Here is a 20,068-nt window from a genome sequence, read left to right as displayed (position 1 = left end):
CTCCACTTTGCCACCAGTGCCCCCCTCCCAGCTTGTCCCACCACCACTTCTGCTGTGCCAAGATGGAGCAGAGCCTGCAGTAACCAAGGACTGCATCAGCTTCCTGCTGAGGGTCAAGGAGGTAGGTCTCTTGAGCTATGCGGTACTGACGTTATATTATCCCCACTACTGTGCAAACAAATATTAATGCACCTTGAGAAACTATAATTTTATATAAAAGAAAACATTCTAAGTTTTCAAAATGAAGTTACAGAAAAAAATCTTGAGACTATATAAATACAAAAAGATGTTTTCTGAAATTCTGTTTAGGGAAACCAGTTTAACAATGTCATATGGAAAAAAAATGAAGAAAAATCTTTTTTAAGAGCAACTGGCTTTATATAGAGCAGAGTATACTGTAGAGCAATTTTAAGATAAACTTTGTAAAATCCAAACACCAAAGAACACAAAACCAAAACAAATACCTGGCTTAAAAAGTACAGAAAAAACTCTTAAAAATAGCATTTCATAGTTATCAGAGTCGGAAGATTCCATGAACTAATTAAAAAGGTAACTCTCACGTTCTAATTCTAGGCTTTGGAGGGGAAAAAAGGCACATAATTTCTTGACATGTGTCAAAGGCTAACAAAGGTAAATAAGCAATAATCAAATGTTACAAATAAAAAGGTGACTCTGAAGAATTATAAGTTTATTGAGATGATTGTTCCAAAAGATTAGGGTACTGCTTTCTAAACAGAATTCTATTAACTAAAAAACTGTCAGCCACACTTATAGTCTACTCACTGTGTTAAGAGTTGCTGATATTTTAACTTGCTCCTCTTCAGATTCTAATTGGCTTAAATTTTTAACTTGGAGCCAGTTGATCTCATTCACAGTATTGATCCATTTCCCTTGTTTTGTCAACAAACTGTAGGTAAAAAGACATTTTAAAAATGTGTGTTCACACAGTCCTTTTATGGATCAGAGAGGACTGGAAAATTCATGCTTTTCTTTAGGCATCACTTCCAAAATTTTACCACTTAACATGGCTAATTAAGGTGACCAAGTTCTACTGAGTTGGGCTTTTGAACGCTGACTATCTTTTTAGGGCCGTGTTAGTATTCTACAGAGTCTATATTCATGATTCCAAATATTCTTTGCCTTATACAAATAATTTGTTGCCACATTTTTCAAAGAGAACTGTTGTAATTGAACAATCAGTTGTTAACTTCTACCAGCATACTATAATTACTAGGGGAGCTTGAAAAACGGATTCCCTGGTGGCTCAGACAGTAAAGCATCTACCTGCAATGTGGGAGACCCGGGTTTGATCTCTGGGTCGGGAAGACTCCCTGGAGAAGGAAATGGCAACCCACTCCAGTACTCTTGCCTAGAAAATTCCATGGATGGAGGAGCCTGGTGGGCTACAGTCCATGGGGCGGCAAAGAGCTGGATATGACTGAGCGACTTCACTGTCATACCAAAAGCGCACCCACAGAATCCAGAAGCAGCTTACCAGCCGGACAGCACGCACACTGTGCAGACTGACACCAGGTAAACACCGCATCTAATGGAGCCCACTCACACCATACACACCGTGTATTTCTATTTCTATTACAGAGGTTAAAAAATCTATTATGATAGCAGACGGCAGTGGAGTATCTTGTTCTAACAAGATCTTCCTACAGATAATAGTAAGGGTTCCTGAGGAAGGAGTGACTTCTGATTTTCACAGAGGCACTGAATGGGCCAGCAGAAGGCCTCTTTGGGAGTATGTAACAGAGACCTAGGAGAAGGCAATGGCACCCCACTCCAGTACTCTTGCCCGGAAAATCCCATGGATGGAGGAGCCTGGTAGGCTGCAGTCCATGGGGTCACTGAGAGTTGGACACGAATCAGTGACTTCACTTTCACTTTTCACTTTCATGCATTGGAGAAGGAAATGGCAACTCACTCCAGTGCTCTTGCCTGGAGAATCCCAGGGACGGCGGAGCCTGGTGAGCTGCTATCTATGGGGTTGCACAGAGTTGGACACGACTGAAGCAACTTAGCAGCAGCAAGAGAGACCTAAAACACAATCCTACACTTCATTTCAGTTATTCCACAATGGGACTCCACCTTGAGTCAGCAATCCTAAATGTGGCAAAGCTTAAAGCACGAAGATGCTCCCTGAGACCACTTTCAAATAATGAAACACTGGGTAATGACAAGGGTGCTAGCTAAACTATTGAGCACTCACTGTATGCAGACCCGTGCAAGCTCTTACCTCCTTCAGTCCTTACAGGTGTATGAGGCTGCTGCTAACGATTATGCTCATTTCACAGAAGGAGAATCTGAGCACAAAGAGATGAAGTAACTTGCCTACAGTCACATTGCTAGTAAGCAAAAAACAAAGCCAGGCAGCTGGCCCCTGAGGCCTTGTCCCTGCCCACTCCTCACATAGAGCACAGGTGGGTAAACACAACATAGGTTACTATGCAGCCATGAAATGAGGTGTATGAAGAGACTTCAAACATGAGGGGAAAGCAGGATATAACTATTTATCTACAAAATTGTCACTATGGTGTTTAAAAGAAAAAAATCCTTCAAAACAAAACCCCAATTACTCGAGCGCAGAAAGCTGACAGAGGTGGACACTGCCCGACTGGTACAGGGATGCTGTTGTGGGGCTCCTGTTTTCACCCCCTGTATTTCCCAAGTCCTAAAAAACAGATATTGCTTTCTAAAAAGAAATATATAATAAAAGTTTAAATTAAACAAACAAGGTGGGCAAATAAGTGTCTGGAAAACACTTGTTGAAAAGAGAGTGGTAAGTGTAACACAAAATAAACACAGTTCACAAATGCCCTGCTTCTCCAAGTCACAGCCACTAACACATAATAATACAGAGCCTCTGTAATCCAAGTGCATTCACAGCACTGATAAAGCAGGAGACTGACCCACTGGTCATAACCTAAAGTCTTCAGCGTGTGGATACGGGGGGGCTTACGGTATATGACACACCGATCACAGAAATGTCCTGGCACAGACATGGGTAACAAAAATGAAGAGAGGAAGCACTTCTAAATTTCAAATGTGACTCACAGGAATCGAGGGTGTAACTCCCCACATAATTGTCCTACCTGGGCAGCTGGAGGATGGCAAACAGATTCTAACAAAAAACTCAACTGCCTTCTGAGATTCTTGTGACAAGACAGACAAGTCATAATACCCTCCTCAAGAAAAATTTCGGGAACTTTCTTTGTGAGAATGTGCCCTCAGTCTTATGATGAGTACTAATTAGAATTATTTGATAGGATTCTGCTTTATTGCCAACTAACCTACACTATATCTAGCCTATACCTATATTATCTAGTTACCACATTTATCAAATTAAAAACAAAAAGAAATCACATTATAATATCATTTTTTTCCAGGTTGCCTAACTAAGAACATTCCTATTTATGATATATAGAACACAATGTCTAGAAATAAAAAGAAACATCTCTTATAATTATTAACATAAAGCTTTAGTGTTCTGAGAGGTAGCACTGTAACTAAAGTAACTTTAAGAAGCATTCTCTCTTTAGCATGTTACCTGTTACCATCATTAGAGCCCTGGATTAAAACTGAGCTTCCGTTTCTGAGGCCTTGCTCTCTGAATGTCTTTTTCAAGTCTTCCTTGGGAATGGTGGTCCAGTTCTCTTCACCTCTAGATTCAGTGTTGTTGATTAAGATGACTCCCTCTGGAATTGCTAGGGCTGTGAATACAGTGCCTATTTCCGCATTAGATGGAAAGACATGTGAAGTTTCTATCAACTGCTGACACTCCTCTCCCTCACTGCTTGTTGCTACATGAAGAACATTTAAAAGCAGAGGTTCACAGTCGCTACCGGTTGGAATCTGGATTCCGCCAACCTACAACAATATCAAGTCAATCGTTAGTACAGTTCATATTGGCCAAAGTTAAATCAACATAGTAATGCAGTAAAAGACGTTTGTAGAATAATCCTCTTTTTTTTTTTCAGGTGAAATAAAGTTTTCACAAAATCTCTTTCAAGTATCAGAAGCACAACTTTAGATTTTGAAGCTGTTTCTTAGCCATCGTTTACTTTTTAGGAGATAGATCACAAGTGAAGACAGACATGTGAGTCCTCAGAGGTGGTAAAGAGGGAGAGTCCGTGGAGGGGTGAGACGCTCCTCACCCCTTTCTCGACTGGGCTCCCTTAGTCACCTCCACCTCTACTCAGTATAGCGTCCCGCCCTGCTGAGTCCTCATTCCGAGCCTGGACAGACCCTCCTGGGCACTGAGCTCGGTGCAGTGACTTACACCTCGTGCCTGAAGGACACAGACGGATTACTCAGCTTTGTGTCTAGCTTCTAACACACAGCCTGGCCCCATGGAGACGTTCTACAACTATCCCTGAACATACGACCAGCATGGACTGGACTTAGAATTTATTGGACATTTCAGCAGCTTTCTAATATATGTGTTGTCACATATACTGAATAAAATTTTATCATAGTAACTTAAAACATATCCAAAACTCTCAGGACATTTCTTCAACACTTATTTACCTCTACCCCATTCCATACAAAGATGTCTTCTCCATTGGCGATTTCAATTTCACACAGTGTCAGGTCATCTCCTAGGAAGATGAGATTATCAGTGAAATTGTTCTTATGATCCTCAAAAAGAAAAAAATATTTAAACACAGAGCTGAGATACAAACATTTGTCTGAAAAAGCATTCTCATTAAGGAAAATTAAGAAAAAGGAACTATGGCTATTATACTGATATTATTTTTATCTTTATTCCTTCCATCATGCTTTTTACTTTTTTTCTCCTCATTTTCATTTTATGCAAGCATGTTCTCCAAAATTTTTGTGGGCATGATAGCAGGAAAAAACAATCAATATAAAAGGTCAACTGTACTTGACAATGTGAACACAGAAGACGTACACATCACACCGTCCTCACTCCACCACTAATTAGCTGCATGTCCTTGTGGACTTCAAGCCTCTATGCTCAGTTTTCTCATTTATGAAATGGGGATAAAAGAATTTTGTGAAATCAAATGAGAATTTATACAAACACTTGTCTTAGTCTTTGGCTCCATAAGTCCAAGATAAATGTTACTGCTGTTACTGCTATTAATGTTTTGTTATTATTTAAAGGAAGTACTTTAAAGCTCTTAAAGTACTTTTGTCTTGTTACCAAATCTGAAGTTGAGAACTGGGTAAAAAAACCAAGCCATATTAAATATTTAAATAGTTTCAAACCATTTTGCTCAAAAGTTTGTGGTAATATAAAAAAAATTTCCAAAGCTTTAAAATTTTTCTTAAGGTGCTAAGAAAAGTAGTAGGTAGGGGGAAACTGGCCAAGAATAGAAAATCATATGAGCCCCACAAAAAATGCAAATATACAAAATAAGATGCTGTGTCTTAATATTTATCTTACCGTTAAGTGTCTGGCAAACATGAAGTCCTGCTGGTACAAACTTTGCAACACTAAGAACCATATCTCCTTCCCAAAATTCTAACAGCTGCAGAATATGAATGAAAGAAAAGAAGACAATGAAAAATAACAGAGATTACTTTTCCAGATTAAATAAGGAAGAGCACTGTGCCAATTTCTTTATGTAGCTGATACAAACGAATACTACAATGCCTACCCAGCATCAAAAATGGGGGAAGAAGGCATTTTTCATCATTAACTTAGTCAAATCCAAAGACAGTTAATCTCACATCCATTAATGATGAAAGAACCTTGACATACACAAAGAGCACAGTGACCTTCTCAACAACATCCATTTCTACTTAGTTTACTGGAAGACCACTTTTATCAGAAGGCAAAGTGATCTGTGTGCCAGCCCAGGAATCCTGGTCCCAAAGAACAAAAATTATGTGTTTAATCAGCCCTATTCAGGGAGAAGCAGCACACGTGAATATTCTTGCTTCTTGAAAGGAATGTCTCCCTTTGTGAATTTAAAAAGTGGCACTACCACTTTATTCAATACATTAGCAGGGATTTTTTTAAGTTTCTAGCTCTAGGAGTCTAAGGACTGTGGCAACCTCACCAAAACAACATCACTCATAAAGGTCAGTCCTATTCAGCCTCTCTCCACAGTATTACAAGACAGTTCTCTTAAAAAGAAATTTCAGGGACTTCCCTGGTGTTCAGTGGCCAAGACTCCGCACTCCCAATGCAGGGGGTCCAGGTTTGATCCCTGGTCAGGGAACTAGATTCTACATGCCACAGCTAAGAGGTTGCATGCTGTAACCTGGCCCAGACTAATAAACAAATAATAATAATAATGAAAAGAAACTTCATACCCACACATGATTACTTAACTGTGTCAGTCACACAGACTCCTGCCTCTGGGTTAATTCTAAGATAACAGAGTGTATGCGGGTGTACAGGGCACACTCAGTCGCATCTAACTCTTTGCGACCCCAAGGACTGTAGCCTGCCAGGCTCCTCTGTCCATGGGATTTCCCAGGCAAGAATACTGGAGTGGCATTATTAGAGAAATACAAATCAAAACCACAATGACGTATCATTTCACACTGGTCAGAATGGCTGCCATCAAAAAGTCTATAAACAATAAATGCTGGAGAGGGTGTGGAGAAAAGGGAACCCTCTTACACTGTTGGTGGGAATGCAAACTGGTACAGCCACTATGGAGAACAGTGGGGACATTCCTTAAAAAACTGGAAATAGAACTGCCATATGACCCAGCAATCCCACTACTAGGCATACACACTGAGGAAACCAGAACTGAAAGAGACACATGCACCCCAATGTTCATCGCAACACTGTTTATAATAGCCAGGACATGGAAGCAACCTAGAAGTCCATCGGCAGACAAACAGATAAGGACGTTGTGGGACATATACACAATGGAATATTACTCAGCTATAAACAAGAATACATTTGAGTCATTTCTAATGAGGTGGATGAAACTGGAGCCTATTATACAGAGGGAAATAAATCAGAAAGAGAAATACCAATATAGCATATTAATGCATATTTATGCAATTTAGAAAGATGGTAACGAAGATCCTATATGCAAGGCAGCAAGAGAGACACAGATGTAAAGAAGAGTCTTTTGGACTCTGTGGGAGAAGGCGAGGGTGGGATGACTTGAGAGAATAGCACTGAAACATGTATATTACCATATGTGAAACAGATGACTAGTGCAAGTTTGATGCATGAAGCAGGGCACTCAAAGGTGGGGCACTGGGACAACCCAGAGGGATGGGATGGGGAGAGCGGGAGGGGCGTTCAGGATGGTGGGATACATGTGCACCCATGGCTGATTCCTGTCAATGTATGGCAAAACCACCACAATATAGTAATTATCCTCCAATTAAAATGAGTTAATTAAAAAAAAATGCTGGAGCGGGCTGCCCTTTCCTTCCCCAGGGGATCTTCCTGGCCCTGGGATCGAGCCAGTGTCCCCTGCATACGCTGCACTGGCAGGTGGGTTCTCACCGCCGCACCACCCGGCCAGCCCTGCGCTAGCAGAGACGCGCGCCGTGCAACACGAAGAGCGCGGCTGGCTGGACTTCAGCATCACGGCAGGGACTAAGGCCTTCTCCGCCTGAAACGCTGCCCCAAGCAGGGCCAGTCCCCAAGTCTACCTATGTCAACACTGTCAGGATTGGCTCAGAAATAAACTTTTAATGGGAAAGTTCAGAAGTATTAGACAATTTTAGAAACCCTGATCCTATATTAAAATATCATTCAAATCAACTAAAGTTAAAGAAGAAATCGCCTGCTTTTCTTTGTACAATGGGAAACTCAAAAGAAAGCTAATAATTTTGATAAATGATACAATTTTTCAGAAAATTAATTAATTTCTATGGGGGAGTGCTTCCATTTTCTACTGCTCTTTTCCTTGACAGGATGTAGTGTGGGGTAAAGTAAAATTAAGAAAAAGAAACAGTAGGGAAACCAAGGCTGGAGTCCGAGTTCTACTTCGAACTAATGTCTGACCCTAGGCAAGCCATTACATCACTTTAGGTCACAATTTCCTCATCTTTAAAATGGGGCTATCTTGTCCTCCTGAAGTTGAAGAATCAAATGATACAATTTATATGAAAGCACTGTACGCAAAATAAAGAGCACTATTGTTGTTGTCATTAAAATACAACTGGATAAATTATTTGCAGACCATTATTATAACCATGTTTGTTTTAGTAGACATTTTCCTTCCCTTATAAATCTTGTTAATAAATGTTATTCCACAATGAAAGCAAGAAAAGTTAGTTGCTTTCGTTTAGTGGCTCTTGGTTTTAGGCAACATAATTATCTATCTTTTTACTCCTTTTAAAAAGCAATTCTTTATTTTCCTTGAAACAGACAACCTTATACTCTTTCTCTCCCCCAAATTAAATACACCAGGCTTGCTTCTTCTCTGAAAATGTGCTGACAGGACCCTTTGAGTCTTGACTGTGAAGAAGAGCTCTTTAAAAACACGGACAAGTGAAGGGAGACATTTGGGCCATCCCTCTATGGAAGTGGCAAATGTAGGATTTTTCTAAGCTGCTGTGAAAAATAAATAGCTGAATCCTAGACAGAAGTTTAAAAAGGAAAATCCAGCTTGAGATGGATCTTAATGTCTGTTAAGAGGAAGTGAGGCTAAATTACCTGAAATATTGATTGTCGAAGATCTCCTAAAGTTTTCCTTTTATCAAAGGTCAAATCCCACATGCTTTCTGTTTGAGACACTACTGGGTGCAGAGCCCCATTGAAGAAATGATAATGGGGGCCGAGGTGGAGATGCAATTCAACAGTATTGTTTGTAGAATCACATTCTGCCCTTTAAAGAGGCATAAGAAACACATAAATGCCATGTTTTTATAAAAGATACTGTTTTATCTCAAACCAAAAGTATCTGACTTACAATATAAAGAAGTTCTCCACTTAAGTAATTATAATTAACATTCTTTTCTTCCATGCTCCAAGAGGTCTCATTTCAGTTTCTCAATTAATAGCTCTGCCACAGTGAATTCCAAGGATAATGGTTTTAATGTACGCTGTGCAGTGTTACTCTGAACAAATATTGACACTTGAAATCTTCAATGCTGAGATGATCATTACGAGCAAAATGCTGGAAACATGCTCCTAAACCATGGTAAGCACTGTGGCCCGCCTGCTGCATTCTTTCTGGAACTATTAGCAATCGCCTGCCACTCTTCCCCAGTAGCATACTGGACACCTTCTGACCTGGGGAGTGCATCTTGCGGTGTCATATCCTTTTGCCTTTTCATACTGTTCATGGGGTTCCTGTGGCAAGAGTACTGGAGTGGTTTGCCATTTCCTCCTCCAGTGGACCACGTTTTGTCAGAACTCTCCACCATGACCCGTCCGTCTTGGGTGGCCCTGCACGGCATGGCTCATAGTTTCATTGAGTTACGCAAGCCCCTTCGCCACGACAAGGCTGTGATCCATGAAGGGGTTACAACTTCTATTTTCCTCCTTCCTTCCACTAGACCTCACAGACTCTCCCATAAACTATCTGAAGTCAGCCTCACGATCCCTGGAGTCTACTCTCTCCAGGTCATATGTCCTCAGCTGCAGCCTTGCATCGGCTACACTTCTGAATACATGGAGCTTCTGTGAGGCACTACACCAAAAACACCAGAGCTCAGCCAATGGAGAGCTAGATGACTCATCTGTAGCCTCCACTCAGGTACCTCAGGCACAGATCTGTGAATGCGGTCAAACGACACATTAGCTTTTGATGACCACAGTATAAAGCTTAGTGCTGGCTAAAAACCCCCTGGGTTGTTCCTGTTTTTAGTACTAACTGCTAATCCACACCACTCATGGAGGTTGGTTATTTTTCACACTTCAGAATTTGACTCTGATAAATTTTTATATTTTTAGTGCCTTGATTTTAGTTGAGATCTATTTCCTTTGATCTTAATTTGCTGTTCAATCAATTTATTTTTTCTCAGCTTCAAATCAATGATAAAAATGTTGAACACATACCTGCTATGTATGCAGCCCCTTGGGTCTCTAAGGAGACTGTAGGAACATCCATTTCCCTAATCCAGTACCCTATGGACCCACCAACCCAGAAAACAAATAAAAAACCAGTTCTTCATGGTCCAAGGTTAGACCTCAAAAGAAGAATGTTGAGATCATCAAGTTCTCACAAATCATCCATTTAATAATCCATTGTAGGTTTTCGCCCAAGACTGACATTAAGCCAAACAGTCTGCAGACCCCACATTTCCTCCCTTTTGCCTATCTCTGGTGTGCTGTCACTACAGGCCAGTTCTCCACAACTACTTACACATGAGGGGGAATTTTCACAACAGACTTTGTGTCGAGGAAATAACTCAATCAGTACAATCGAGTGCTCAGATTTCTCTAGTTTTCTTAGACTTTGATCCTTACTTAACAATGGCCATTTAAGTGTCATTATTTCATCACTCTCACAGATAAGGGTAATTTCAAAGTAAAAGATACTCTCAGTATTAAAATTCAGCAGCTAATAACAAGACATTGGCATTAAATAGTTGACTTTTTTTCTTCTTTAATTTTCATAACTGAATACTTAAGACCTCAGGTCTTTGCTCCCCAGAAAAACCTTTCAAACTCTAAAAGTAACTTAAAGTTACCTTTTTATTTGTAGTTCAATGTTAGCTGCATCCATTTCACTCAGCAAATGACATGGAACCTTGTACCGTGGGTTAGCTCGAGCTGTGAACAAAACTTTTCATTAACTTGTGCTGACTAAATAAAATCTGGGTGCTGAAAAGGAAGTATAGAAAACTTTAAAGGACCATGCTGGGAGCTAGGAAAGCTTCTACAATCTGCGTGAATACAAATTTTCTCTGGATCTTAGTTTTCCCATCTGTAAATTGAAAATATTAAAACATAAAAAAGGTAAACAGTTCTTTAAGCCAAGCTAGAGAATTCCATTTCTTCAACTCTTTTTAAATATACTTTTTAAAAAGAACATGGGCTATTTTCTTCCTGATACCAAATGATCATTATAAATGAAAGTTCTAGAAATGTTTTTTTAATGTAAAAGAAATAAATATCACCTATAATCATACTCTTAGGGAATACTGCTAAAATGTGATCTATATACTTTTTTTTGGAGGATCTATATATACTTCTGGTGTTTAGTCTACACAGTGTGTCTGTACACACACACACACACACACACACACACACACACACACACACACATCCCACATCTATTTAAAACAACTGAGATTATAGTCAACAAACATATAACTCGCTTTTTCATTTAATACACTGTGAATATTTTTCCAAAGCTTTAAATGACTGCATGGTAGCCCATTCTATAAATAGCTGAATTAATCCATTTCTGTTGGACATTCGGGTGATGTCCAGTTAGTCATTACTACAAAGTAACAGGGGTAATGAGTATCTCTGAACAGCTCATTATTTCAAAACAAATCTGTACAATTATTGGCTTAAGGTTTTTAAATACATATAACCAAAGCGGTTGTATTACTTTATATACCTACCAAATGTAGAGGAAGTGCTAATTGTTGAGAACCAGATTAACAGAAATACTTGATTTGGGAGGATAAAAGTCACTCACTGCTGTTATGATTCATGTTTTTTGGTTATGGGCTAGATAGATCTTTTTTGGCAGTTTATTGGTTGTTCTTATTTCTTCTTTTGTACATTATTTATATCCTTTTTCCAATTCACTACTGAGCACAATGGAATAAATGTAAGCGCAGTCTACAGACAGGGAAGATAAATCTGTCACATATCTTTCTGTTTCCCACTGGCCTGTCATCTGCCTTCTGGCGTTGTATAATAGGGCTAATGTGGGCCTCCCTGGCAGCTCAGGTGGTAAAGAGTGCCTGCAACTCAGGAGGCCAGGTTCAGTCCCTAGGTTGGGAAGATCCCCTAGAGAAGGGAATGGTTACCCACTCCAGTATTCTTGCCTGGAGAATTCCATGGCCAGAAGAGTCTGGCAGGCTATAGTCTAAGGGGTCACAAAGTGTCACAAGTGTTAGTCACAACTAAGTGACTAACACACATAGACAGTTAAGGTTTGCATCACTTTTCCTTCATTTTTTGGTTGCTTTCAAGCTAAGAAAGGTCTTTTCTATCTTAAGATCAGAAAAATATCTACATTTTATACATTTTAAGGCTTCTTTTTTACATAAACATTAAAGGAAGTATAATTTCATGAAAGGGATAAATATAATCTCTTGTACTAACTGTTAATTCAAGTGATTAGCAACTAACCAACTTCCCAGTTGTATTTACAGAGTAATTCATTTTCCCCCTATTTATCTGAAAGGCTACCTTTTTATGGATTAAAATCCTAAAAATACTTAGATCAGCTTCTGGGCTTATTGCTCAATGATCTGTCTACCTCTGCATTAGTGCTACACTGTCTTAATTAGTACAGCATTATAAATGTTTACGCTGATAGAGTAAATTTTCCTTTAGCATTCTCTCTTCAGTTTTCATTAATTTATCTTTTGAGATGAATTTTAGCATCATTTTGCCAAGTTCCATCCCTTTAACCCCCTAAAAAACCATCAAGACTTTAGCTACACCTTTATTTAAATTCTAAAAACATATTCAAAAGCAGAGACATTACTTTGTCCACAAAGGTCCGTCTAGTCAAGGCTATGGTTTTCCAGTGGTCATGTATGGATGTAAGAGTTGGACTATGAAGAAAGCTGAGCACTGAAAAATTGATGCTTTTGAACTGCGGTGTTGGAGAAGACTCTTTGAGAGTTCCTTGGACTGCAAGGACATCCAACCAGTCCACCCTAAAGGAAATCAGTCCTGGGTGTTCATTGGAAGGACTGATGCTAAAGCTGAAACTCCAATACTCTGGCTACCTCATGCGAAGAGTTGACTCATTGGAAAAGACTCTGATGCTGGGAGGGATTGGGGGCAGGAGGAGAAGGGGACAACAGAGGATGAGATGGCTGGATGGCATCACTAACTCGATGGACATGAGTTTGAGTGAACTCTGGGAGTTGGTGATGGACAGGGAAGCCTGGTGTGCACCAAGTCGGACACGACTGAGCGACTGAACTGAACTGAAGCTAACTGGAAAATTGTCACTTAGTACATATTCTAATTATGTACACTGAAGTTCAATTCAGTGAAAAAAACAATATGTCATCTGAAAAAAAACTGATATATATTTCTACAATTGTGAATTCAATTTTTCTTCAATATTTTTTATCAGAACGATTACCAGATTTTTTTCCCCTCAGGGGAAAAAACCTTTCTGGTCAATAGAACCATTACATAATTGTTACTGTTTCAGGTCCAGAGAGTTAATTTCCTTTGATTCATTGCAAATCAGTAACTACTTTATTTTTATTCTTTATAAAAATGATCACTATTCTCATTATCCAAGAACAGTATCCTCATCTGTAATCATAGATACGTTTCAATCTAAACAGCTTTCCTAGTTAGGATTTTTCACTTTTGCATAAATTCTGGGAAGTGATTTAAAAATAGTCTTACAGACTAATTAATGTTAGTAGCTTAAGCTCAAAAATTTATCATTGTGGATCTCAGTGTTTAACCTCCACCATGGTATCAGTTCTCTTAGAAGATTCAGCAAAGAGGGCTTCAAAGATATTCAACTGCTTAAAAACTTATTACCTTGAGGAAAAGGAAAAAAGGAAATAAAAGGGAACACATGAAAATAAGACCAAGGCCAATTGCAACCCAATGACAACACTTGCTCGAACTGTAGAGACAAGCCTGAATGAAGAACAATTTTGTCTGCTCTGCCCACACAACAAGAAAACATGATGTGATCCAAGGAAATGCCATTGTGAAAATCTAACTATGGCCTCATATTACCCGGTGAAAAAAACCAGAAATATATCATCTTTTTAAAATGACAAAATGTTGACTTTCTGGTATAGTTCTAGTTAACTTGAAAATATTTTAAATATTCCAAGAGTAAACCTTCTTCTAAAAGGGCAAAACTTCAAATAGCACTCAATATTTATCTTCTATAGTCATCAACTTAAACAAAAAGGGACATTTATCTTGCCATACCTTCAGGGGGTCTCTGTAACTGGGATTTCCGATAAAACAGCATGTAGGCACTTTCTTTTCCTTGAAATTGCTGTTCAATATCCTTTTCCTTGATTGGTTGGACTCTGGAATCATTTATATCAAACCAGTGGGGACAGGAGGGTCCATCATTTAACTTTAAGGATTCTGAAGTAAGTGTCTTGAAAAGTCGTTGATCATTTCTTTGGATATCAGACTCAACCTGGAGAGAAGAGTCCTTCAATAGACGAACTGTACTTTCATCTGAACTGAGCAGAAATATCTGAGAATGAAGCTGCAAAAACTGTACAGAAACAAAAACCAAACATTAGGTTAACAAAAAAAATTTTCATTGACATGATTAAAAAATGTTTCCTTTCTGTGTATGTCAACTTTTTGGCCTGGCCAGTTAAGAGGGAAAAAAATTTCATTTGGGCCATAATAAAACATTTAATAAAAATCAGAGTACTTTCTGTTGAACAGTCTAATAGCTATATCCAGGGAGAAAGCTGCCATGACACAATCTTTTTTAGTGTTTTGGTTTTTTTTGGACATTCCTACCCCTGGGCCCTAGCCTCTCAGCACATGCCCTGTGATGACACAGTCTTAAACATGTTTTAATTATATCTCAATAACTGTTTTAATGCTGTTTTAAAAAATCTTTACTGAAACAGATTACAAAAACACTTTCAAAATGTTTAAAGCAATCCAAACAAAGCACAAAACAAAGGAAATTACACAATGAAGCATCATAGAAGATAATCCTTACAAAAGTATGGGATATAGTCATAATTACAAGCTTACATAAATTAAATTAAGTATTGTCTTTCCTGGAAGCTGACAGGCTAGCTCAAGAAACCAAAACACTGAAAGGTTAAGTCATAATCTCAAAGATGCTCAAATTCCTCCAGCTAAAGGATTAGGAAGAAAAAAAATTTTCTTCCCCAGCCTACCCCATCTTTCCACCCTAATTTCTACAAGGCCTGTACCTCTTCCTTTTGTCTCAGCACAAACTACTTCACACAGAAAATCACTTGGGGGCATACAGAACATTTTCTTAGCTCATCGAACAACACAGAAAGGTGATCTTCTCATTTTTCTCTTGGAAAGGAAGAATTTGTAATGATGCATACTCTCTGATCAAACAGATGACCCAGAGGTAATATGTTAACACTATATATAACAGATGGTTTCAGTAATGAATACTTTCCATATAGCAATTTTTCTCTTTGTTCGATAGTTGAAGATAAACTCTTTTAAACTTCAAACTTCAGTGTAGTCTGGTCCCAGTAATGGCAGAGAATTTTATTATTAGAGTAACCCCACTGATTAAAAATCATAAACTTTAAGCAAAATAAAGAAAACAACTGTTTGAAGAGTAACCAAAAGCAGACAAAGTGGGGGTGGGGGAGTCATAACCCTTCAAACAGGGAAATGAGCTGGGTGAGCTCCGCACGGACCCGCCACTTTCCAGTCTGCTGCACAGAACGACAGGAAGAGAGTTCAAGAGAAGGGCAGGAGTCTTACTGGACTCAGGAGAATGTCAGAGAGGCAGGAGAGTGAAAGAGAAAATTCCAGAAGTAACCCTATATCAAAACCTACTCCCATCCTTAGCTGACTTTTGAATGGCACATGTACAGTCTGAGACCCAAGGAACTGAGGGGAAAGCAACAGCTGGGAGATCCAAGATATAAGCAGAATTTTGGCCCCTGCTGCTGGACAGGAAGAGCATGGAGTTGAAGTCCTGCCAAGTCTGAGGCATACGACAAACACCTCAGGCTTTCCACTGAGATTCTAGAAGGGTCCCGTCTTAGGTCAGGGATTGGTAAACTTTTCTGTAAAGGGCTAGACAGTAATAGTCTAGGCTTTGTGGGCTAAGAGGCAAACCTGAGCCCCTTTTTAAGCATAACCGTTTGAAAATGTAAAGACAGTTCTTAGCTGGGGGCTGTACAAAATAGGGCAGCAATCCCTAGCCTGCCCATGCTTGCTAACCTCTGCCTTAAGAGGGAGGACCATGCAGGCCCCAGGACTACCAGCTACTCCCTAGGACTTTCAGCTAAACTACAACAGATCCACCCTACCAAAGCCCCAAATGAAGCTTCCACAGGATCAAGGTGATTCAAAGTTACTTAAGGGTCTGTTAGATTATAATGAAAAACTCTTATACTCCACAGCCTCTAAAACACATCTTCCACAATGTCCAACAAGCAATATAAGAGTATGTGGCATGCAAAAAAACAGGACAATGTGATTCATAATAAAGAGATAAGATAGTCAACTCACAAGAGACAAAAAAGTGAATATAGACCCAGAAACAATCCAGATGTTATAATAGTAAAGTTATTGAAATACATAAATTTATAGGAAAGGAGGTACAGAGTAGGTTCAAATGTGGAATTACAGCAAAGAAACGGGCATGTTAAATAAGACCTACGTGAAAAATCTACAGCTGAATAAGATAATAACTGAAACAAAAAAATCCACTGGCTGGGCTTGACAGAAGACTGGATACAGCAGAAGACAGGTCAATGGAAATTACCCAAATTGGAGCCAAGGGGGAAACCGCGCCCCCCCGCCCAAAACCCTACGAGAATACCTACGACCAGTGAGGAAATACTGAATAGTCCATATATATGTAACTGTACGTTTTGAAGAAGAGAGAGAGAATAGAGTAGAAAAATAAATTGAAAATATAATGGCCAAAACTAAAGAAAGATTTCAAACCTGATATAAAAAAACTTAGCAGATACAAAGCAAATAAACACAAAGAATGCCATACCAAGACACATTATTGTTAAACTGCTAAAGACCAAAGATAAAGAGATGATTTTAAAAGTAAACAGAAAAAAAGACATGTTACATTTAAGTGACACTGACTTCTCAGCCAAAATAAAGGAAGCCAGAACATAATAAAATGACATTTTAAAGTGCTGGAAAAAAAAACAAATAAAAGCTATTAACCTAAAATTTTACATCCAGCAAGAATGCCATTTAAAAAAACGAAAGCAAAATAAAAACATCAGACAAACAAAAAGTGAGAATACTTTTGCCCGTGGTTCTAGATGCCCGGAAAAACACTAAAGGAAGATCTCTAGGCTGAAGGGAAAGGATATTAGATGTAAACTTGGACATGCAAGAAGGAACAATAAACACCAGACTGGGTAAAATAAAACATGCTTTTTTTTCATTAATTTATTTAAAAGTCATTTAAATGTTTAAAGGAAACACATACATACAAACACATGGTGCATTTACAAATAACGGTAAGATACAAGACAACAGCGGAAAAGGATGAGTAGGAAAATGGAATTATACTACTGTAAGCCTCTTATATGGTACATGAAGTGTTACATTATTGGTCTGTAAATTACAATACTAACTTATGTATAGTGCAATCCCTACAGTAAAAAAATTAAAGAACTACAGCCAAAAAGTCAACAGAGGAGACAAAAATAAAACATTAAAAATTACTCGATTAATTCAAAAGGCAAGAAAGAAAAAAAAAGGAACAAAGAATAAAGGAGGCAAATAAAAATCAAATGGTTAGATGATGAATTCAACTCAACTATACAAATTAATACATTAAAAATAAATGGACTGAATATGCTAATTAAAAGGGGGACTATCAAACTCTATTATTTGTTAGAAAACAGATGAACAAAAGAGAAAAACAAATGCAAAGCTGTTTCTTTGAAAAGGTTAATAACCTTGATAAACCCCTAGCAAGACTGATGAAAAAGAAATCTAAAAAACACAAATTACCAATATCAGAAATGAAATAGGGTCTTATAGATCCTACAGATATTAAAAGGATAATATGGTAGTATTTCAAACAACTTTATGCCAACAAATTTGACACTTTAAGAGGTTAAGTTCCTTAAAAATCACAATTTTCCAAAACCAACAAAAACCAACTTCATACTGTTTACAACAGACACACTTGCATTAGAAAGCTTGGTGCAAAGTAGGTAATAATACCAAACAAAGTAGATTTGAAGGCAGGGACCATGACTCAGATGGTAAAGAATCCACCTGCAATGCAGGAGACCTAGATTCAGTTCCTGGGTCAGGAAGATCCTCTGGAGAAGGCAATGGTTACACACTCCAGCATTCTTGCCTGGAGAATCCCACAGATGGAGGAGCCTGGCAGGATGGGCTAGTCCATGGGTCACAAAAAGTTGGATACGATTAGGCGATGGAGCACAAACTAGTGCTAAGAAGGAAATTATGATTTAAAAGCATGTTTTAAAAAACAACTGCGATACCCACCCAAGAAGCTAGAAAAGGATGATTAAATTAAATCCCAGAGGTGAAAGGGAGGAAATAACTAAAAACAGAAATCAATGCAGTTGAAAACAGATGAGTAGAAAATAAAGGTAAAAGTTGTTTTTTGAAAAGCTGTTTTATCAAAATTTGATAAGCCCTAAAGAAAGACTTATGAAAAAAGTGAGCAAACACAAATTACTAATTTCAGGAGTGAAAATGAAGAACTTTAGGTCCTACAGACACTAAAAAAGATAATATGAGATATTCTGAACAACTCCATGCCAATAAATTTGACACCATATATAAAAGGACAAATTCTTTTAAAAATATAATTTTCTAAGACAACCCAAGAAATAATAAAAGTGTAAGTAGCTCTACAAACAAATTAAAACTAGAATATAAAAAGCTTCCCGTAAGAACATTTCAGGTCTAACTAGCTTTATCAAACATTTAAGAAAGACATAATAATCTACCTCAAGAAAATTCTTTCCAAGAATATAAAAAAGTAAGAATTTCCCTGTTTTGAATCCTCCCTAACTCTGATAATAAAATCTGACAAAGACACTACAAAAAAGGAAGTTAAAGACTCATGTCTCTCATAAACATAGGCACAAAATCTTAAAACATGAGCCAAACATTTGCCATTTCCTTCTCCAAGAGATCTTCCCGACCCAGGAATTGAACCCGGGTCTCCTGCCTTGCAGGCAGACTCTTTACTGACTGAGCTGCAAGGGAAGCTCAACATAAACAATAGAAATACATAAAACTATGTCATGATCAAATGTGATTTATCCCAGAAATGTAAGATTTGCTTTAACATTGAAAAAAGTCAACAGAATTCACCACATTAACAGAGGAAAAGAAAAGAGCCATGTGGTCACATCAATAAATGTAAACAAACAGCATTTGATAAACTCCAACCTCTATTCAAGATACAACTATTAGCTGCTTATAACACACCCAAAAGGAATCTCGGTTCACTGTGACAAGGGGCATAAAACTTGTGGCCTTCCTATGACCAAATACTCTCTACGTGTCCTCTGCACTTCATGTGGCTGTTGGGCAGGACCAGTGGGACAAGGTTCAATATTGGAAAGAAAGCTGCAGATTTAGTGGGCAAGTTTGCTACTTAGAGTCTGTTCAGCCCATGAATGCGTGGGTCACAAGTGGTCATAGAAATATAAAGGCTTTGAAAGAAAGAGAGATTTCAACTATTTATGCCATTCTGGCAAAGGCAAAACTATGGATACAATAAAAAGATTAGTGGTTGTTAGGAGTCTGGAAGTAAGGGGAGATGAATACACAGAATACATTTTTTTAGTGCAGTGGAAATACTTTGTATGACATTATAACAATGGATATATGTCATTATACATTTTTTTTCTAAACCCACAGATTGTAGTACTACTTACTTCATTAGAATGAATCCTAAGATGAACTGTGGACTTTGGTGATTATAACACATCATTAGAGTTCATCTTTGGTTTAGGAAAAACAAGCTAACCAACCAACCACCCTGATGAATGATGTTGATAACATCTATGCATGTTGTAGGGAAGGGGAATATGGGAAACTTCTGTACCTTCTTTTTAATTTTGTTATAAAACTGCTCATTAAACTTATTATACAGATAAGTATACATGTTCTATACATATGTGTTTACTGGACTGTGATGTAAAATGTATTTTTTAGGTTAAAAAAGTTTGCAAGCCACTGTAGTTAAGCTATATTGGCAAATAAAAGCACAAATTAACTTCAAAGAAAAAAAGAGATAAAACTACCAGTCAACTATGA

At 38.2% G+C, this 20,068-nt stretch overlaps 1 protein-coding gene and 1 non-coding gene across 24 annotated transcripts in view; one reads left to right on the top strand and one right to left on the bottom strand.

Moving 5' to 3' along the window:
* The window catches only part of USP40 (ubiquitin specific peptidase 40), an 83,305-nt gene that overhangs the window by 38,014 nt on the left and 25,223 nt on the right, over positions 1-20,068 (bottom strand). For 19 of the 23 annotated variants that reach the window (XR_006058980.2, XR_009600658.1, XR_009600656.1 and 16 more), the window contains 7 exons: positions 14,012-14,312; positions 10,597-10,678; positions 8,615-8,786; positions 5,420-5,504; positions 4,537-4,607; positions 3,557-3,876; positions 784-907 (listed from right to left, as the gene is read on the bottom strand). Coding sequence is in view for 17 of the 23 variants with exons in the window: in XM_042244964.1 (XP_042100898.1) it covers positions 784-907; positions 3,557-3,876; positions 4,537-4,607; positions 5,420-5,504; positions 8,615-8,786; positions 10,597-10,678; positions 14,012-14,312 (1,155 nt within the window). In the remaining 6 variants the exon portion in view is untranslated. Of the gene's footprint in view, positions 1-783; positions 908-3,556; positions 3,877-4,536; positions 4,608-5,419; positions 5,505-8,614; positions 8,787-8,870; positions 9,435-10,596; positions 10,679-14,011; positions 14,313-20,068 lie in introns of those variants that run through there. The other 4 variants (XM_042245013.2, XM_042245026.2, XM_042245017.2 and 1 more) reach the window with 4 other exon arrangements.
* LOC114111360 (small nucleolar RNA SNORA11) lies at positions 19,176-19,309 on the top strand. Its single transcript, XR_003587434.2, has one exon. It is a non-coding gene; the product is annotated as a small nucleolar RNA SNORA11 (small nucleolar RNA).

The sequence above is a fragment of the Ovis aries genome, chromosome 1, assembly GCF_016772045.2.
Source record: "Ovis aries strain OAR_USU_Benz2616 breed Rambouillet chromosome 1, ARS-UI_Ramb_v3.0, whole genome shotgun sequence".
Taxonomy (NCBI): Eukaryota; Metazoa; Chordata; class Mammalia; order Artiodactyla; family Bovidae; genus Ovis; species Ovis aries.
Note: the sequence above shows the minus strand (reverse complement) of the source record. Positions and strands in the feature narration are given on the sequence as shown.